The following is a 21,198-nucleotide window of genomic DNA, read 5'->3' as shown; positions in this document are numbered from 1 at the left end:
CACTTCCAATATTATAACCCATTTGAAAATAATTTTACTTACTCTCTCTCTCTCTCTCTCTCTCTCTCTCTCTCTCTCTCTCTTGTATATTAAGTACACTGTACATTAGTTTGGACTGATAGAAAATACAAGATTCATGTATTTTTTCTATTATTGCACTTAATATATCTTAAGATAAAGATAGTCAAACAGTACTTTTCAGTCCAAGCTTCGACTGCTCCTGTAAAACATTTATTTAGTATAGCTGGGAAGATTACTAACAGGATGCATTTAAAAGATGAACCCTTTGAAACTTTGATCATAAAGTGCAACAGCAATCTTTTGTCTTAAAGTGTCCTCATTAGAAAGAAATACATTCAAATACAGTATCTTAAGAAATATAAAAATAGATGGAAAAAACCATCTGTTTATGAATTATAATACAATTAAGTGTCCAAAATTTTAAAGATTTGTGTAATCTGGGGAAATATCTCTATTTAGCTTTTGATAACCGCAACATTATTCCATAAATTGTTTTTTGTTATGCATGTAATTCTGTGTCTCTATTTCGTATCCTACACTGTATCATGCCAAATGTCTATAGATATCATTTTAATTATGTAATATGTTGTTCATAATGCCACAAGATGATTATATATTGAGCAAATAAAGAATGACTCTTGTATAGTCATTGAATTTGAACCTGATACTGAGCATGAACCTGTAGATATGTTAAAGAGTGTTTTATATTTGAAACATTTGCAAAAACTCTTTATTAGCTTTACTTTTTTAAAACAAAGTAATGGTAATGGTAATGCATTACTTTACTCATGTAATGGTAATGTAATGCATTACTTCAAGAAAATCAAGTAATGGTAATGGTAATTTAATGCCCAAATTCATGAAGTAATGGTAATGTAATGCATTACTTTACAATGTAATTCGCCCCAAGCCTGCTTAGTGCATTTACATATTATATCTTTAAGGTACAGTACATGTTCTGTTCTTCTCTACAGACACAAGTACAGCTACAGAGAATCATTTCCCGGTGTAAGTGCCAAATATTTTATGCCAGCTATGGAAAAGTTGGACCAGACATCACACTGGCCATACCTCCCCCGGTAAGTGCCGTCATACAACTCACAAGGATTACACACACATTCTGTAACTAACCTCTGAATGAAATTCTATATTCAAATAAAAGCCAGAAGTTTAACTTTTTGCAAATGAAATTGCCTCTTTGAGATAACCCTGTTTAAAAATCATTATAATTTTGAATGTTAATAATGATCCAGATAATGAGCATCAGAAACATGAACATGGAATTGATTTGTCTCTTTTTCAGCCGACAGATGAATCCGACATTGTAGCAACAGAGGAAGCTGTGGATACCTTTACTCTTCTGCATCATGACTTGAACATCTGCACCAACTTTGTGAGCAATTTCCAAAAGTTCAAACTTGAATCTGTTTTACCCTGTGGTTGAAAGGGGAAAAATGTTTATACATGTCTGTGTATAATACCTCATGTTCTGTTTTAATGTTTTCAGCCACAGTACCAAATGATCTTGGACATTGTTAACAATTTGCTACTTCATGTGGAACAAAAACAAAAGGTAATTCCTTTGTTACAACATAAAAACATGTATAAGATGCATTATACACTGTACAAATGTGACAATATACAGTAGTGATGAGATTGATATTGTGAATACTTCAGGAGACCACAGATAAACTGCAGGACATGAGGTTCCAGCTCCAGCTCTCTAAAACAGAGGACCAGAAGACACCCATTCAACAAACCCAGGAAAATCTCCGGTAGGTCACGGAACCAGGAAAACCTTATGTAAGTCACAGAACCAGGAAAAACTCAGGTAGGTCACGGAACCAGGAAAACCTTATGTAAGTCACAGAACCAGGAAAATCTCAGGTAGGTCACAGAACCAGGAAAACCTTATGTAAGTCACAGAACCAGGAAAATCTCAGGTAGGTCACGGAACCAGGGAAATCTCAGGTAGGTCAGAGACCCAGGAATATTTCAAGTAGATCACAAACCCAGGAAAATCTGGGCGAGTCACAATCCCAGGAAAATCTTAAGAAGGTCACAAACCCAAGTAAATCCAAGGTAGAAATTTGATTTGAATTTCATTTTAGTATTTGTAAATACATGTATATGACAAAGAGTTTAAGAAATGGATCAGTTAGATTACAACTTTTTAAAATTGATAAGCAGTTGAATGTCATGGAAAAGATGCATGTACATTGTACTGTACATGTAAACCTACTGTAATTGGTGTTATTTGTTATTTTAGAGAGCAGTGTCTGACTCTTCGTCGAGTTGAAAAGGATCTCTACCTCATTCACAAGGGTCTGGACGATGATGAAGACAACGAAATGTAAGCAACATTAGCTTGACGTACAGTAGTGTAAGATAGAACAACCACAGGATAGTACCTAGTTATATCAATATGTGTATCCTTTTTAATAAGATTTCATAAAAAATTAAAAAAAAAAATTAGCCCTAAAAAAGGCTCATTAGGGCTTAACATCATACACAAAATAAGATAAAGTGTAAATGAATTTAACAAAAATACTGTCTTTTATGTTGATTTTAGCCTTGTGTGAGTAGATTTTATACCCTTTTAAAATTCACCTTTGTATAGTGGCATTGAAATAAATATAACTTTCTCCTGAAATCAGTCCTTTTTAGATTCACACTCGATAGAGAAAGAATAAAAAACAATGTGTAGTTAAAAAGAACATCTAGTGACCTCTTAAAAAGGCTGTAATTGTATGAAAATAATCATGCAAATAAATAATCCTTCCTGGCTAATACATAATGGAGTTTAGCATAGATTACTCTCTGTGGATTGAGGACTTTGATAAAACCATATTACTACTGTATAGAGGGTTATTTTCGCCCTTTTACACTTGCAAGCAGTTTCGCCCCATCTTGAATTTTCCCAGACACTGTTTGTTTAAAGAAAAATTATATGAAACATTGGAATTCCCCCAGGGAAAAAGGGGGGAAGATAAAATGGGGGTGAATATTTCCCCGTATACAGTATCATTATCTGTATTGGTAGACTGATGCAGCAGAGTGAAGAACTGGAACAACAGCTGTTTGACCTGAAGGACCACATCTATGACCTCAATGAAGAACTCTCCATGAGAATTAGGTCAGATGTTTTATACATCTTTATTTTATTTTTATTTTTTTCGAGTTGCATGTAAAATATCAAGAAAATGACATGCATGGGAATAATGTATTTTTTTCTTCAAATAGTTGTTATAAAGAAAGCCAGCTTCAAGTTAAAGCATTACAGAGAACCATGAAAGGTAATACTTGTACAAAGAACTGTATACTTGTACATGTATTATATTTATATATATAGGTCATTAGGAATGTCCAGAAACTGTGTGAAATTTTGAAATGTAGAGATTTTATTGTAAATTGATGAACTTTTATAATATGGGTTATTTTATAGCTCAACATGTTCATGTGTCAAGGAGGAATGAAGTGTGTTTCAAGTTTGCCCAGTGGAGACTTACGGGAAACGATGGTCAGCTAGGTATCACAGATCTGATGCTCAGGAACTTTGTGTAAGTCTAGATATCACATTATTCTAGATATCACATTATTCTAGATATCACATCAGATCTAATGATAAAAAACTTTGTGTAAGACTAAATATCAATGCAGTTATAATGCTTAGGAAACTCATTGTAAGTCTAGATGTTACAGCAGATCAAATGTGAAGGATTTGTGTTAGCCTCGATATTACCGTTGATCTTATACTAAGGACTATACTTTACATGTAAGTCCAGATATCACAAAAGTCTAGATATATCATGTGGAATGATGCTGAGGAACATTTTGTAAGTTTAGATATCACATAAATCTTGATATTACAAAAGATCCAAGGCTAAGGTCTTGATATCAAAGAACTGATGCTTAGAAGCAATGTAAAATTTTTGGGTGGGGAGGGTTTTGGTAATTCAAAGACTGGAAAATTGGAAATTGGAAATGTTTTTAAGATTTATTCATTTAAATGTGAGAATTCTTTAACGAGTTGTTACTTATGATTCCTTGTTTTTCCCCAGATACACAAAAGTCAACAGAGACAACGATACTTGGACCCATCAATTGGAGCTGGGTTGGGTCAAAATGACCAACTTACTACCAAACTCAATCTACAAGGTGGATATGAATTGCTAAGTCTTGAGACACACCATTCTTGAGTTTGTCAGGGTAAGCTTTGCTTCTTAAACATAACATTGGTTTTTACATGTATTTACAATGTATATGTCTTGTAGGATGTACTTGTTCCCCTGGTGCTAGGCAAGGAGAATGATCTCAGACAGATGGCTCTCAGGATCATATGTAGTGAGCGACCTCCAGGTAAGTCTTAGAGAATTTGTCAGGTAATCTTCACCTTTTGTAATTATACAATTCACCAAAATCAATTTAAACAGTAACAAATTGATTATGTATTGAAATCTGTTGTGTAATGCATTTAATTTTAATTTGTAGAAACTATATTTTTTTCTGAGAATTTTAGCTAAATTTTGGAGAATATTTACAGGTTCTTTTGTTAATTGAGAATGGAAATGATGATTTTTCAGTTGGGGGTATTGCTGTGAAAGAACACTTTGAGGTGAATGTTGTCCCCATACGTATCCAGATGACATTCCAGTTCTACAAGACAGTCATGGGATTTTTCTTTCCAGACAAAAACATTGAGTCAGAGGGACAAGGTAAAGAGGTGTATAAGATTGGTAACTGCCAGATAATGATTTAACCCCTCCCCATACCTGTAAATTCCACCAGACTGTCTACAGAAAACATTATCTGAATAAACTTGTACACTGATATTATGATCTGTTCCCAAAATATTAACTTCGATTGCAGATGTTTGAGAAGAAAGCAATGACAAAAAATATTTAAATGTAAAATTGATTTTATGTCTTCAAAGACTGATGGAAGGCTAAATCTTTTAATTCACTTTAGTAGTTTAGACTTTTATCCTACCAGCAGAGAGGAGACTAAATTTTGCATTAATACACTTGTAGATAGGGATTCGGATAAATCAGGGCCTAAGAAGAGACTGGAGAAGAAGCCGTCCATTAAGAGAGACAGTGTCAAGAGGAATGCTTCATCCCACACCTTCGCAGAGATTGATAAGATGAAGGTTAGTCAGAGTCACGATACAATAGATAACTCCAACAGCCAGGTGGAGTACAAGACCATTGAAACCGTATTGTGACTGTGTTTGATATACCGGTGTGCTCAGTAACATTTTGAATAAGTTTTCTTGTTATATCAAAACTGTAATTATTTTATTCATATGCCTTTGGCATTGGGTGACATACTTAAAACTTCAGGGCTTTCCTGTTACTTAGAGGCAAATATTTTGCTATGTTGCCCTCAAAGCCATGTGATATATTTACATGTACATGCAAAAACTACAGATGCATCGACACTGATTGCTAAGATGCACCTCCGATTCAAAGCTTGACCCTCTTATCTTTAGCTTGTGAATGTTTAGGGCAACTTAAAATCAATGTTAATTATATAAATCACATTTATCTATTGCAGGAACGAGCTTCCAATAACAACACTTTTGTCTATGTCAAAATTCCTGAGGTCTCCCTAAGAGTCAGCTATAAGGTAATCTTCAAATGCAAGCATTTACAATGCAACATCATAAGATCATTGCCATGCATTATTAACCATTTTGATTTTTGAATTTTGATTTGAAATGAAGAGAAACATGTCCAAACAGACACATTCTGTAATACATTTACTGTCTTTTCTGACTGCAGTTTCTAAAGCATAAAAAATTTGCAATTTTATCTTCTAACTAACTGTTGACAAACTGTCCATTCTGACACAGACTACCTTCCCAATGCCTGTTGGTGTAGACAAGTTTGGTTGTACTCTAAAATATATGTTGTTAACTTGTATGTAGGGAGAGAAAGAGAAGAACATAGCTGACATTCACGACTTCAGCATTGTTCTCCCTACTATGGAGTACCACAATCAGATCTGGACCTGGTTTGATCTCCTGATGGCCATCAGGGGGGACACCAAAACGGTCATCTTATCCCAGGTACAACTCACTGCCGACTTTTAAATAGTGGTCTCCTCATTTTGTAAGCTTAGTGAACCTTATTAATGAATATTCATGAGTATGTCTGTAGTGCAAGGTCTTTGACCTTTATTTGTCTCTGTTCTAATATCAAATTTAATTGTGTTAACTTAAGGCCATCAAACAAAAGCTCCACATGAAATCCAGGGCGGGGGAGGAAACCCAGCGGACAGATGCTCAACAAGAGGAGGACAAAATGAAGATGTTACTGGGTCCCAAATTGCTGGTCAGTATTAAACTTAAGGCTTCATTGTAAAGTATATGTAAAAAGGTCTTTAAACCAATACTTATAAATTGATGAATTGATTTTGTAGGCAGGGCAAGACAAACCAACAAAGAAAGGAATATTTGGAAAATCTCAGAAAAAGTAGTGCACAGCATTGCAAACCATCTTTGTTTTTAGCGAGTACCGGTGATTTAACTGGTGAATTATTGATGTCAATGACTAGTTTTTGCCTATGAGGCCTTATGAAATTACATTAAAAATGCATTTGCATGTGTATGATTACTAACAGTGGTTCATAACAATGAATAGTTGCAAGCAAGAAGTACTAAAAAAGTCAGAAGTATTTCCTGCACATTAATTTAAGCTAGATAAAGGTATTACAAAGTATATAATAATGAGGGCGGTTAGTGTCTGTCATAAACCTTCATTATTTGTCTTTGTTTGTCCTGACATAACAGAAAGTATTGCAAGAAGGAACAAAAGTGAACAAGTTTTTTTGTGACCCATCATAGAAGTTACGACAAATGAAAGTTGTAACTTATACATTAGGTTCGTGTACTAATACATTGCACTGGTACTTGTTTATATTTGCATGTTTTAAAGTAAATTTTTTTAAAGTAATTTTTTTTATCTGCACATGTATCAATAATATATGTGTGCTATAATATATTTTTAAATCTATGATGGTGTATGATCATTTACACTGTCTTACTGACAGAGTCATGACGGTGAACATGTAAAAGCTATTGCTACAATATATATGTAATTAATATCTCTGGTATACATAAATTTTGAAACATTCCTTCGATATGCTTTTTGCATTTCAAACAGATTTTATGCCAGTTTGGCTAACGTTTATTGTGAACAGTAAAATTGAACATATTTTAAGCTGTGTTCCCGTGCTTACACCATTAGTGCAGTCACAAATGGCTAGCTAGTCTTGTAAAACAGAATAAAGGACATTAATGAAATAAGGATGGTGTCATGTCTTTAAGAAGGTGCTATCTATACATAGGTATTTTTTATTCAAGTCACACTTTACCAAAAGACCTCCTTTGTATGTGATTGTCAAAACATGTTACACACATACTGTGGTGAGAGCCAAACCGTTTTTTTTTTCTCTTATCGCTTATGGTGCTGTTGTTATATTTGCTATTTATTGTTTGTTCATTTAACTTATTACAGTCTGTGATATAGTCAATTATTGTAACATTTTCGAATAATGTTTTCAATAAATTTGTTCCAACAGTTTTGGAGATTAATGTTTGTTATAAAACAATTAAATTTTAGTAATGTTGAAAAAAAAGAGTCCTGACGTGGTGTATCGTGATGTGTATGTAAAGGTAATTATAATTGGATTAGTTGATCCTACCCGGCGGTTATATGTGCGCAGATCAAATTGCAAAGTCTTCAGATCTTGCCGATTTCTTCAGGTTCAGTGTCAACATGAACTTGTCACCCGGCTTTGAAACTAAACAGCACTTGCCTTTAATATCAGAACTTACCAAAAAAAAATTATTTATTTAAATAAGTAGCATATGCATGTATAAATAAACAAAAAGATTAAGAATGCAGGTATCTATTTCCAATCATCTATCTGATCACAAGTGACGTGTTCTGTTGGCAGACATCCAAATTCTAAGTTTGCAGTCGTCTGCTACACTAACGAGAATTTCTTGATCACGTGGATGAAATGCTACAGCGCTAACTCCATTCTGTGTCGCTGGATCTTGGAGATGATGAGGTAATTTAGAGATGACGCACTTTGAGTGACGATCCCAGATAACTGCAGCATCTTGTTCTGATCCGCTGTAACAATGATGGCAACGAAATTTAATAATAGTTTGCATTCCGTGATTAGTAACTAATAAAAAAAAATAAAAATCATGATTTCAAAATATGTAAAGCCAAATACCTTGCTATAAAATCTGAAGATGCATCCGGGAAAAAGTACGATATGAAAGTGGAATACTCCAAAGACATGTTACCGCTGAATATTTTGGGTTTATCATCAGATTTAGCCAGATTTATAACCATCATGTCAACTTCTTTATCATACCAACTTTTGTCTCCGTCTTCACACACGCCTCTGAAGTTGTACACGATGTATCTGGAGATAAACACACAAAAAGCTGTAGCTAGTTACATAAGCATGTATACTAAGTAGTATAATAACCGAATTAAATCTGAGATGATCTTAAAATTGTCGCAAGCTAAATGTAATTGTAAGACAGGCACATAGCATCGTTTTTTAAAGTAAAGGGCGGGGGGGGGGGGGGAGTATCATACAAAAAAACTTGACAAGCAAAAAAAAAAAAAAAAAAAATAAATAAATAAATACTGTACACTAAATAAACCCAAAAACAAGAAAAATGTGAGCCAATGTTCACTAGTGATAACACTGTCCTGATGCAAATAAACAAAATAAGCAAAGTCGAAATTTAACAGGAAGTTGACGCCTGATTGGTTCAAAAATTAATCTACCATACGGCATGCCGTTACAAAAAGTGTGTTAAATTTTCAAGCACCTGCGATTTCTAGTTTCTGAGAAATCTGTGACGAAAATTTGTTCGAAAAATTTTGACTTAAGTTATAAATTTGAGTAATAATTCAACAGGAAGTTGACGTCCGATTCGTCTAAAAACGAATCCCAACATATGGCATACCTAAAAGAGTATCTCAAAATTTCAAGCATCTGCAATTAAAAGTTCTTTTAAAGTTCTGAAATAAAAATAAAAATTTGACGAATATTTATCAAGGACAGACAGATGGACACACAGAAACGCAAAGGTAAAACAGTATATGCCCTCTATTTCGGAGACGGGTATAATTAAAAGGCCAAATTAAACAATCATGAAAATCCTAATCCGTTGGATTGGTTGTGGGGGGGGGGGGGGGGGCGTTTACATATAACTTCAATTTTACCGTTAAATTATTTACTGGTATTTTCACTTCATTTTTTGACATGTTCTAAACAATGAGGTTGATAATGTAACTTCTTGATAAATCAATATTACATATACATGCATATGTCATTGTAACTGTATGCCCCCCTTCCCTCGATGTTACATGCCTGCAAGACGCTCTCCCATAGAAGATAGCTCTGAGGGCTCTAAAATAAATTCTAGACGACATGTGGCTTAAAGTCTGCGAATCAAATAAAAAAAACCCAATTAACCTGTGGTCTGCAGAAAGTTGAACTCCAGTGCATCCATAATTGATAAAAATCGTTTTAATAGGATCAGTAACACTAGGAATTTCACTGTCCATATCAGCTTTGTAAAAGACTATTCTTTGAACACCGTCCCACTCCAAACTTCGCTGGAACAAGATAACCACTTTTTCATTGTCATTGGAATCTTCGGTACGTTTTGTTGGGGAATCCCGATTCCATTCCGACCAATCAATGACTTTGACGAAATGAGGTCGAAACTCGTCCCGCTCCATTTCCAGGAAAGATCTTAGATCCACATTGTTGTCGGACAAACGGTCCAGCAGAGGGCGCTCCAATAGGAACGGGTCATCCAGATCCTCCTCATAAAACTAAAATTAAATCAAAGTACTGAAGTACTGTCGGGAGTTGATTTTATTGATTATTATCTATTTTAAAATCAACGATAATTTATGCAAATTTTTATAATATGAATTCTCGAACTTTTCTGACAAGAATTTCGAGAAACCCCCATATGAATCATGTTGTGTAATATTTAAAGATAGAATTAATTCCATTAAACTGTGTATCAGTAATCTAAATGTTTCTAAAAATTCTACACGTCTGGATCCAAGCAATATTTAACTCTAATCTCGTTCATCCAGACGCTCGGCTGTCTCCGTTAATCTCCGACTACCAAGAGAGACTCTCTGCTTGTCGGAGATTTACGGAGACAGCCGAGCGTCTAGTTGAACGAGATTTTATTGAACTCTAGCGTAGGAATAAATGCAACTACAAAAAACAATTGAATTGTTCGTACTATCTAAAATCTGACTATTATCAAGGTATTTATAGATATTTTTCTTTTGAAAAACAATGGTACAGCATACAGTACATCGAATTTATTATTTTCAAGATCTACGTCTTGTCAGCGGTGATGATTTGTGCTTAGGTCCAAACACTGTTTCACTTTCGGTTTGCCAGAGTAACTGCATAGGAGAGTTGATTAAAATCAACTCCCAAAAATCAAAGAACTGAGAGAACTGAAAAGCTGTTAGACATCTTGTTTTCAAGTTGTTTGGAATACATGAATTAATATTTCATTTTGGGACACTATAGAGTTCCAGTAGAAGTAAACTTTGGGTATCTTAGATTTTAAACTTTTAATGTAACATAAGCTCAGAAATAATCAACATACTAATATAAACAAGTCAATATCCTCACGTTCTTGGAATACGAACGTGTTTAATCGTTTATCTCTATGATATAAACAAAGAACAAATCAAACCATAAATGGTTATTTTTCCAATAATGTCTACCATTGTTAGGATGTGCACATATGATTTATAAAAACACGTGTTTGAACTCAAATTGTGTCGAGTATAGGAAAATGGTACATGAGTGGCCTAGTTTTGGTGTTGGTGCAATTGATAGTGTCGACTGATTTGGACACAGTGGCCCCGGGTTGGAGTCCGGTCTGTCGCTATCGCAGTAACATTGTAACCTTGGGCAAGTTACTTTACTCTGCTTGTAAGCTCCACAGGTAGTTGAGGATGCTATGGATTGTACAGGTCTCGCCAGGGGGTAATATGTAGAAGTCGTTTAAGGCAATTTACTTTGCGAGCAAGACTGTGAGGCAATTTACTTTGCGAGCAAGACTGTGAGGAATTTGCTTTTTAATTTACCTTAACCAATTACAAATTATCTTTAAAATCTGTTTTACATAAAAGATAGCGGGGATCCAATCATTCCGCGAAATAAAAGAAAACTGGTATGCTTATCAAAATAAAGTCACGTGTAAAGTAACCACCATTAAATGTTTTTTATAAAAACGTATGAGGGTAACGTAAGTGTCTACAACTGGCAATTTGACGGTTTGTTAAGTTAAAGTTTTTTTTTACCGTGAAATACAGTATGTATCATCGGTTTTGTATATTTTTCATCACAAAATCACCGATATATTTCCTTAATGAACCTAATTTTAATGCATGCAGAACCAAAGGACGATTTCCTTTCATCACGCAATGTTCTACAATATTCCTTTTCTCGTAATGTTTTTTTCTTTCAAAGCTCTGTTCGAGTAAAATGAGTTAATTGTTAATCCTTATACCAGTGTATGTAGTTCATTGCCCTGGATCAAAACTCAGTAAAATGCTTGCTTCATTTAGAAGTACAAATATGTATAATAGTTTAAAATTGATAATTTATCATTCTTGTCCAAAAGGTGGCACATATCAAATCGGTCCAGCTCTTAGTACTCTCAATACTTAAATTCATCATAGGTATCCGGGTTGCGCAATAGTTTTGGTTACAGGACATTAAGCGTTTAGCCTGTGCGCCAACAGCTTAAAAATGATTTATATACGATTATAATTATGGTGACATCACTGTTGATTATTTACACAAACTGTTAATTATTTACAAAAACTGTTGATAACAGTTTTTCTATCAAAAAAATAACACTTTATTTTTTGTTCACATAAACTGACCGTGCAGGCAACAAGTTTGATGTTGTCGTTGGAGAAGAAATATGCCAGAACGTCTGCATTCAGGAACGTGTCGTTGTTGAGCCAGGTGCCCCTGAAGTTCGGGAACCAGGACTGTCTTGCTGCTATCACCGCAAACTCTAATAATATATATGTCTTATAATAAGAGTTATGTAAAAGTTTTAAAGTACCCGTCAGTAAATAATCTAAAGAAACAGCTTTTTATTTAGAAAAAAAAAGATCATTTCAAAGAATCATTAAACCATATTAGTTTACTCTTTTCGATGGACATCACTGCCAAAAGGCACTGGTCCCCTGTATCCCCCTTTATCATGCAGTTCAGCAGCAGATGAGTTTCCGCTTCGTTAAATTCCACGTAGTTAACGTAAGAGGGCGGATCCACCACTTGTCGGGAGTGGAGGAGTTCCGTGTTGGGTCCGAACAGCCATACCTTTGTAGACCAACGTACAGGTAAACTATTTGAAATGTGGCGCTTTGTAGCCGTTGTAGCCAGAGATGTAAACAAATAGTATACATAATCAAATTGTGTTTTCTATGAATCATGATGCATTTCATCTTTGCAGATTCATGGTGTTATGAACAGCTACGCTGTACACCGTCATACTTCATAAGGCGCGTTAGACGCTTGAGAAAGTCAGCAGACCATTTACTATACTATGAACCATAACCATAATTTAAAAAAAAAAATGTACATGATAATGTACCGAAAAAATCAAAATTATAAAATAATTAACGACAATATGCCTCGGACCCCCTTGGCGAACTCAACTATCCCTCTGAACCCTTGAACAAATTTTCTGGATCCAAGACTTTCTTTCGGGGTAGGGAGGGGGGGGGGGGGTATAATCGGTGAGTTCAATAAGTTAAGAAAACTAGAACTGTCCTAATGGGACTAATACCCCCGCTAGGCTAATTTCAAATGGGACAAATAATTGAATTGAATAATAAAGGTTTGGAACACATACAAAAAAAAATTTCTAGAATTGTAAAAAAAAAAAAAATTAGTTAACAAAGAAAAATTAAAATCAAAATTGTTAGAATTTCACTGTAAATACATATCTATAACAGTAATACATTTACAAATGTTTGTATTTGATGATAATTTTTTTAATTTAATTGATTTAAAGAAAAACCAACAAAATGACAATAACCCCTCCCTTTGCAGTGAATAGAAATACCGGTAGCCAAGCAATGCTCTTCTGTTGATAAAACTTTCAATATCTTTCTAATAAGAGTCTTGACAGATGCAATTAGTTGTTTCAAATTTTCCTCACTTTCTTCTATGGCACAATGGAACTCCATATCAGAAAATTGATCCGATAGGACTATGATTTTCTTTGATGAACTTGTTAAATTTAATAAACTCCCAAAACATTATCATAATTACCATACTATGTAAAAATATGTGAAAAAGAAAATTTAATATTACAAACAATTTTAAAATTGCCAAAACACTACAATTATATCAGTAATTTTGAATTTCATTTAAATTAATGCCCAATAGGGTCACTTCATCAATTTACTTGACAAATTTTAAACAACCTCTAAAAATAGTTTAACTTCTTTATTAATAATTATATTATTTATTTCCTTATAATGATAGACCTTTTGGTTTACATGAAACAGTTTTAAAATAGCCCCAAAACCATCACCCATTTTACAGATTATCAATTTCCCCTAAACACATGCTCCATCTGAACCATGGCTCAGATAATGGCTCCCTTGGGACAAATGAATTCAGCCACACTTGTCTTTGATGTTCTTATTAGCTCCTAAGAATTTATCATTGACAAACAAAAACTTTGCATTGTCAGTTGATAGAATACCTATAAAAAATAATTTTTTTTATTAATTAAGACATAAAGACAAAAAACTCCATCTGGATGTATTTATATAAATATATTTTAGAGTGTTTTCTATTAATTAATTAATAAAATCTGTAAGGATTACCTCCCTTACTTTTCAACATTAGTGTACAATATATAGAATAAGGAAAATGAAAACTGTCATAAAATCAATAAATCTTGTCTGATCTTAAAAAAAATTGCAGGTGCACATCTTCATATGGTGTTCAACATATGTACAAATTTTCAAACTGTTCCATGCAGTAATAAAAAATTCTATAGGGGGGACAAAGTTGCGTCTACAGACAGACGGACAGACGGACGGACGGACAGACAGACAGACGGACAGACGGACAGGGTGAAACCAATATACCCCCCTAAACTTCGTTTGCGGGGGTATAATGAGTGATCTTGTAAGTCAGACATTTCGAGCTATTTACCGCCAGTAAAGCATTATGAAGTTGCCTATGAATTGCGTGATAAGGTGTATATCGTACTTTTATATTGCCGTCTAAACCACAAGTTGCGATATATTTCCCGCTCTTGGAGAAGCAGACGTTATAGACTTCGTCCACGTGACTCTCGCAAGTTTGGTGCAGATGTACCGGGGCATGGTATGTCAATCTCTTCAACTCTGACTTCCAACTATCGTCGTGTCGAGAAAAGCGAGACCCCAAATACCGAAAAGATAATTCTCTCCATAAACTCTCATCTTGTGCAACTCGATACCAATTCTAAAAGAAAAATAAATATTGTTTCCATTGTCGCGCACTGTGTTGAATAGTCAATTCACTCAGTAATCTTGACTAAAACGTTACTTTTACAACATTTTATGGATGACAATTCACAAGCATTCAATTTTCCTTTTAAAATTAAGTTCTATAATGAAATGTGTCATACATTAAAATAAATACATGTACATTAAATATAATCATAATTTTAAAAAATATGTCCATTGGCCGAGTGTCTTTGGCAAAAATAATGAAATCCTAATTGACATGACAATATAATCAAACGAATCTTCGGTAAATCTCTATTCATAACTATGGCACGCCAAATTCACAAAAATGAGCTAAACATAGTTTCACAGTCGACAAACTAGGTTTATCAGCTGTTAACTATATAGTTTACGGATCCTAAACTATAGTTAACGATTCGTTAACTATAGTTTACATCTGTGAAACTATATTTCACGAATGTAAACTATAGTTTACGAATGATAATCATAGTTTATATATCTGTAAAAAACGTTAACAATAGATTTTGCTGATAAATATAGATTCACATTTATTCATTATAATTTACAATCGTAAACTATAGTTAAGTGTTGTTAATTATAGTTTCACAAATCGTAAAACTAAATTTATCAGACAAATTCACAAAAATGAGCTAAACATAGTTTCACAGTCAATAAACTAGGTTTATCGACTGTTAACTATAGTTTACGGATCGAAAGCTATAGTTAACGACGTAAATCTATATTTCACGTCTGTAAACTATAGTTAACGCTATAATCTATGTTTCACATCTGTAAACTATAGTTAACACTGAAAACAATCATTTGCGATTATTAAACATGGTTTATCTGATAAATATAGTTTCACGATTGTGAAACTATGATTAACAACTCAAAACTTTAGTTCACGAATGCAAATTGTATTATTTAGACATTAAGGCGCCAAATTCACAAAAATGTGACGTTTGTAAAGCATGGTATAAATGACAGTTAACTATGGTTTATAACCGAAAACTATAATTAACGATTGTAAAGCATAGTTTATCTATATAGTTTATCACAATCGTGAAACTATATTTATCAACTCTAAACTATAGTTTACGAATTTAAACTATAGTTTACAGATGTGAATCTATATTTATCAGCAAAATCTATTGTTAACGTGTATTTCCAGACAGAAAAACATAGATTTGTATTCGTAAACTATAGTTTACAGATGTGAAATATAGATTAACGTCGGTAACTATAGTAAATGTTTAGGATCCGTAAACTATAGTTAACAGCCGATATATCTAGTTTATCGACTGTGAAACTATGTTTTGCTAATTTATGTGAATTTGGCGTGCTTTAGATTACTGATCGTAAAACCCTATTTATCAGATAAACTATGTTTAACAACCGCAAATGATTGTTAACTATAGTTTACAGATGTGAAACATAGATTACCGCGTTAACTATAGTTTACAGATGTGAAATATAGATTAACGTTGGTAACTATAGTTTACGATCCGTAAACCATAGTTAACAGTCGATAAACCTAGTTTATCGACTGTGAAACTATGTTTAGCTCATTTTTGTGAATTTGGCGTGCCATACATAACCGAACAAAAATGAATATCGATTGAATTAAATAAATTTAAAAGAACTTTTAAATAATAAATTGTTACCTTGCATGATTTGCTGGCGTTGTTCAACTCGTGAAAATTCAGGTACGAAAACACTGATAGAAGAATAGGGTCCGTAAGATTTTCCCACTCATTCTCCATCGGCAATTTAAAGGAAGATAACTCTAAAATCCTCTCCGACTGCAAAACAACGATATAAATAGTCAACACTGTACCAACAATCGTTGAATAACTAAAGCAACATAAACGTCTGAGTGATATAAAAACTCACCACATGATTTTGTAATATGTGACAAAGTTACTGTAACACTAATTCATTGTTCAGCCAAATTCGAACTTAATGTTAGACAGAATTTTTCACGTCCTTCCTGTATCCAATCATCAAACGTAAATTGTACGTGCTATTTATAGATCTGGGCACGGATCCAAAATCATATTGTTTTAAGAGGTCTGGATGGTCGTGGCCATTTTTTGACTTTATCAACCTCATTAAGAAGAAGAGTTCCCTAAAAATTCATTCATAGCTAAATTTCATCGCTAAAAATATGGATTTTTGCTTCATATTAAATGATAGATCTTAGCTTAAATAATATAAAAAAAAAATAAAGGCAGATCTAAGATGGTTAATTTTTTTTACCACCCAGTCTCTTTAAATAGATTGGTCAAATAAAATTACGTTTGCTTTTACGTCGATTAGTTGCAATAAAATGTATTCAAATATTCTTTAAAAAGTACCTCCAAAATGTTATTGATTGTAAAAAGTGACCCATTTATTATACACCTCCCGTATCTTTTATTTTTTAATAATCTGCATGTCTTTTATTTACATGTTTTAAAATTAATTTACATTTCTAGTGTCTTTGTCTGTGATAACACTACGATTTGATTTTGTAATGTATTGCCCAATACATTTTATCAATATACCTATTTCATTTAATAATTGTAAACAATTGCCGAAAACTATTTAACTATAAGTAATACATGTAAGGGTTCATTTTTTAAATAAAATGAGTGTGATAAAAAACGGTCGGGGCGTGATGCGTGATCAAATCTATCATAAAGCCCTTCTGGCTTTATTGAATTTGATAATCCCTGCCGTATATTTGATCACCTCATAATACACAAAGAATGATTCCTTTTTCCTTCAATAAATAAAACAACCGTGTATTGCTTAAAATGCAAAGAACTACCTGTAAAATGTCAATGATAGGTAAACTCTTATACATGAAGAACAATTCTAAAACAATAATTAAGGAATTTTTATTGACTTAATCAACAGTGATGGTGCAAGTTCAATTCAACACAAACAATTTATCATGATTAACTGTATTTCGAAAGTGAGAGATTTAAAAACTTTTTTAAAAAAAGTTAGAAAAATGTATTGATAGAAAATATATGTGGACGAAAAATACAGAAGGCGATATATGATAATTTATACATACAAACATGATAATAAATAGCTAAAGTAAAACATGTTATATTGTTATACTTTCATGTTAAATACTGAAATTTGATTGGTTAAGACGCAGTTAATAATATTTACTATTACCCTCAGCGTTAGCAACGCACTTGGCAACGGGTAACATTAAAAAATGTTACATGCGCGAAAATTATGCGCGTACGGTTCGCTGTAGAATTCACGTTATTCCTATATAAAAGCAGTAAAATTTTCTTAAAAATTTTAAAAAAGACATTCAGTATAACAAAATAAATAGTGCCTGTTTGGGAGGATAACAGTTGAAATTGACACCCCTCGAAAACCATTGTCAACCTCCGCTTCGCGTCGGTTGACAATGGTTTTCTCGGGGTGTCAATTTCAACTGTTACCCTCCCAAACAGGCACTATTTATATAATAACAAACTATATGTACATGTAAAATTTTAACGCCCCAATTCTTTTCAAATCCACAGGTAAGATGTTTTCAATAATTTAATTTGTACATTGAAAGTTTTAAGATTCAAATCATAGCCACAAAACTAAACAGGCATTTCAAACTGAGATGTGTGACTAAATTCTTCTCTACCTCTGTATATCTTTCTACAATGTTTTACCACGAAAAATTTTTCTTTAACCGATGGTAATAGTGCTTGAAAATGCGTGTTCGTAAGGGGAAATGGATTGTAGAAGACACCAGATAAAACATTTATACTCGAAATCAGATCATCAGTTTTTGTGGATTTCAAACTTGCTCTTCTCAGACGTCTTTATTAAAAGTTTGTCCATTTGTCCATTTCTTCAACAATAGCTTAAAAAAATATTCTGGTAAGGTGAATAAAGCTTTTGATCAGGTAGAAAAATGCAACACGTATCACTAATGCCATCTTTAGTTGCCAAGGCCCAACTTGCAATGCAATCTGAACAATAACCCTCCGCCTCATAATTTCTTAAGACACTGCAATTCAATTAACTTTTGTTTTTAAGGTACATACAATTTTACAACCATCCAACCATCCATCCATTGTCATACATCATGATACATGAATAAAAAAAAAATTATCGATCGACAATCATCTCATCGTACCGGTTGCGATAGAGTTAAGTCTGTTCCGAGACTTCCATACTCTAAGTTTGTAGTCGTCTGCAACGGTAACTAAAACTTCCTGATCACGTGGATGAAAAGCAACGGCACTGACACCATTTTTCTGGCCCGGAAGTCTGTGTGATAACTTGGAGATAGTTTGACGTGACGTCCGGTCCCATAGAAAAATCACATCCCGATCCGACTCTCTATCAACAGAAAAAAAACCACTATTTATTTGGGGGAATCATTATTCTCTTTTGAGAAGTGGATAGGCATTGTGGATGTAGGCTATACCTGTCCACTTCTCAAAAGAGAATAGGGGAATCATATGAAGCATAATTTTTCATATCATGGTCTGTCTCAAGATATTTATGCCGCATATATGAACAATTTTTAATAAAAATACACATACCTGTGAGATGAAAGTAAAATTAGATATCGTCGTTAACACATCATTTTTGACTCGGAAAAATTCACAAGAATGAAAACCGATTTCTTACGGAGATTTATAATTGGAAATGTTTTCATCTTTTCTTTATTCGGAAATTACTTGGAATACCTCGCACAATTTTTCCACGTTATCATCCGGGTAGTATATTTATCTCTTTTGCAATGGAAAATCCCCGTAGAATTTTTAGCCATGTATTGAAACCTGACAAGCTAGAGGGGCGTTTCAAAGGATAAATCTTGGGAATTTTTCGTACTATTGAATGAACATCGTTTGATCACAGAGGTATTTATAAATATAAAATAATTTAAAAAAAAAATAGTGTGCGGCAAAAATATCTTGGGACAGACTATTATAGCTTTGCAAACTTACGCTGCAACATAGTCGGGGGAGACATGGGGGAAGAAGTAAGTGGATAGTGTAACGCTCTCCATGGGTTGGTTTTCACCATAAATTTCCGGCGTTGACTCTGTGTTTTCCAGTCGAATAACCATGGTGATGACATCCTTTTCAACCCGCCAATTGTCGTCTTCCACAGTTATCCGCCTTGTGTTGCATACCAAATATCTACGTGTACCAACATTTACGAAAAATTAAATATTACTAGATTTAATTAAACACTGTATCAATACCAAAGTATTCTTGATTCTCAAACTGCATTTCATATGTAAAAAGTTTCTTGCCTTTAAAAATATTTGTTTAATGAAAATATATAAAAATTGAGCAATATGCTTTGATAAAAATGATATATATGGAGATAATAAGAAAATATCAGAAGTATTATTAAACCTCATTAAAATTTCATTTAATGCGTTATCTGATTGGTTCTAGATAATCATGTGTCAGGACAATAAAACTTCACATTTCCCTGTCATCCTCATATTTAACATCGTGATCATATCCCACCCCTTCGAAAACTACGTGATTTTTTATTTCATTCGTACGAAACTTCCCGAGGAGCATACGATGTAATTAAATGATTAGTTTTAAAAGAATCCCTTTAAATCCCTTTTACAATGTACATCAGAATACTAACCCCCCCCCCCCCCCAAAAAAAAAAAAAAAAAAAAAACGGTTAACGTTTACTATGTTATTGCTTTGCAATAGTTGAAAACCGATATTAGAACCCAATGTATTAAATTTATCACCTGTCGTTCGTTATAATAAACAATTTATTGCATAAACGATCTGGAGATATGAATATTCCCCCCCCCCAGAAAAAATCATATTTACCTCGGTCGCTGCCCTCGGGAAATATTATTTATCCTGGGGAATACATTCACAACCATGCAACAAATTTTAATATCACCTGTGATCTGCTGATAGCTGAAGTCCTAAACAGTTCATTTTTATTGTTCTTATTGGCTCCGATATCACTGGATCTGTGGAGTCCAATTCAACTCTGTAGAATTTTAGTTCGTTCTCATTTGTTTGGCTCAAATTATTCAAATACAAGATCACCACTTTTTCATTAGTTTTTGAATGAACGTCTGAATCATTAGAAGCACCCCCGTTCCATTGGGACCAGTCTATCACTTTCGCATACTCCAGGTCAGAGTCTTGTTGGTTTATTTGCAGGACGGTTTTCGTCTCCACATTTTCTTCAGTGATCAGATCAATCAATGATGAGTATTCCGAGCCGTTATTGAAAAACTTAAAATTTAAAAAAAATTGAATTGATTTTAAAAACTTGATATTTAAAATACCGCGCAAATGCATTATATCTTATTTTCTACCTTTTTTTATAACGCAAATGCATTTATTTCTGCTTTTTTAAATTGCTATGATAATATCTTCATAAGTACAAACTTTGCAAGCTAGAAACTGAATATCATCGGGGGAGTCCTCGAGGACATCGGCGTGTAGGAAGGTGTCATTAGCAAGCCATGTTCCTCTAAATGGAACTGATGGGGAATTCCTAGCTGCCACGGGACACAGAGCACCTGTAAGGAAAAAACAAAAACATATTACTTTTTAATTACCGAATAATGCTGATTTACGCTTAAATC

The 21,198-nt window shown here is 33.5% G+C and overlaps 2 protein-coding genes across 2 annotated transcripts in view; one reads left to right on the top strand and one right to left on the bottom strand.

Annotated features, from left to right (window-relative positions):
* The window catches only part of LOC128188492 (protein hobbit-like), a 45,452-nt gene extending 37,845 nt beyond the window's left edge, over positions 1–7,607 (top strand). The window contains exons 43-58 of the mRNA XM_052859574.1: positions 996–1,100; positions 1,325–1,414; positions 1,529–1,594; positions 1,699–1,796; positions 2,291–2,374; positions 3,065–3,157; positions 3,265–3,317; positions 3,467–3,581; positions 4,083–4,179; positions 4,296–4,380; positions 4,605–4,736; positions 5,052–5,170; positions 5,578–5,649; positions 5,951–6,091; positions 6,246–6,356; positions 6,445–7,607. Of these exons, the coding sequence (XP_052715534.1) occupies positions 996–1,100; positions 1,325–1,414; positions 1,529–1,594; positions 1,699–1,796; positions 2,291–2,374; positions 3,065–3,157; positions 3,265–3,317; positions 3,467–3,581; positions 4,083–4,179; positions 4,296–4,380; positions 4,605–4,736; positions 5,052–5,170; positions 5,578–5,649; positions 5,951–6,091; positions 6,246–6,356; positions 6,445–6,501 (1,518 nt within the window). The 3' untranslated portion in view covers positions 6,502–7,607. The remainder of the gene's footprint in view (positions 1–995; positions 1,101–1,324; positions 1,415–1,528; positions 1,595–1,698; positions 1,797–2,290; positions 2,375–3,064; positions 3,158–3,264; positions 3,318–3,466; positions 3,582–4,082; positions 4,180–4,295; positions 4,381–4,604; positions 4,737–5,051; positions 5,171–5,577; positions 5,650–5,950; positions 6,092–6,245; positions 6,357–6,444) is intronic.
* Positions 7,608–7,919: 312 nt separating this feature from the next.
* The window catches only part of LOC128188495 (uncharacterized), a 32,110-nt gene continuing 18,831 nt past the window's right edge, over positions 7,920–21,198 (bottom strand). Inside the window, exons 5-16 of the mRNA XM_052859582.1 lie at positions 20,999–21,132; positions 20,499–20,842; positions 19,562–19,756; positions 18,742–18,947; positions 17,410–17,456; positions 16,262–16,399; positions 14,356–14,592; positions 12,270–12,444; positions 11,997–12,133; positions 9,535–9,899; positions 8,272–8,466; positions 7,920–8,165 (exon numbers count right to left, since the gene is read on the bottom strand). Of these exons, the coding sequence (XP_052715542.1) occupies positions 7,958–8,165; positions 8,272–8,466; positions 9,535–9,899; positions 11,997–12,133; positions 12,270–12,444; positions 14,356–14,592; positions 16,262–16,399; positions 17,410–17,456; positions 18,742–18,947; positions 19,562–19,756; positions 20,499–20,842; positions 20,999–21,132 (2,381 nt within the window). The 3' untranslated portion in view covers positions 7,920–7,957. The remainder of the gene's footprint in view (positions 8,166–8,271; positions 8,467–9,534; positions 9,900–11,996; positions 12,134–12,269; positions 12,445–14,355; positions 14,593–16,261; positions 16,400–17,409; positions 17,457–18,741; positions 18,948–19,561; positions 19,757–20,498; positions 20,843–20,998; positions 21,133–21,198) is intronic.

This window comes from Crassostrea angulata, chromosome 6 (assembly GCF_025612915.1).
Source record: "Crassostrea angulata isolate pt1a10 chromosome 6, ASM2561291v2, whole genome shotgun sequence".
Lineage (NCBI taxonomy): Eukaryota > Metazoa > Mollusca > Bivalvia > Ostreida > Ostreidae > Magallana > Magallana angulata.
This window is presented reverse-complemented; position numbering and strand designations above follow the sequence as displayed.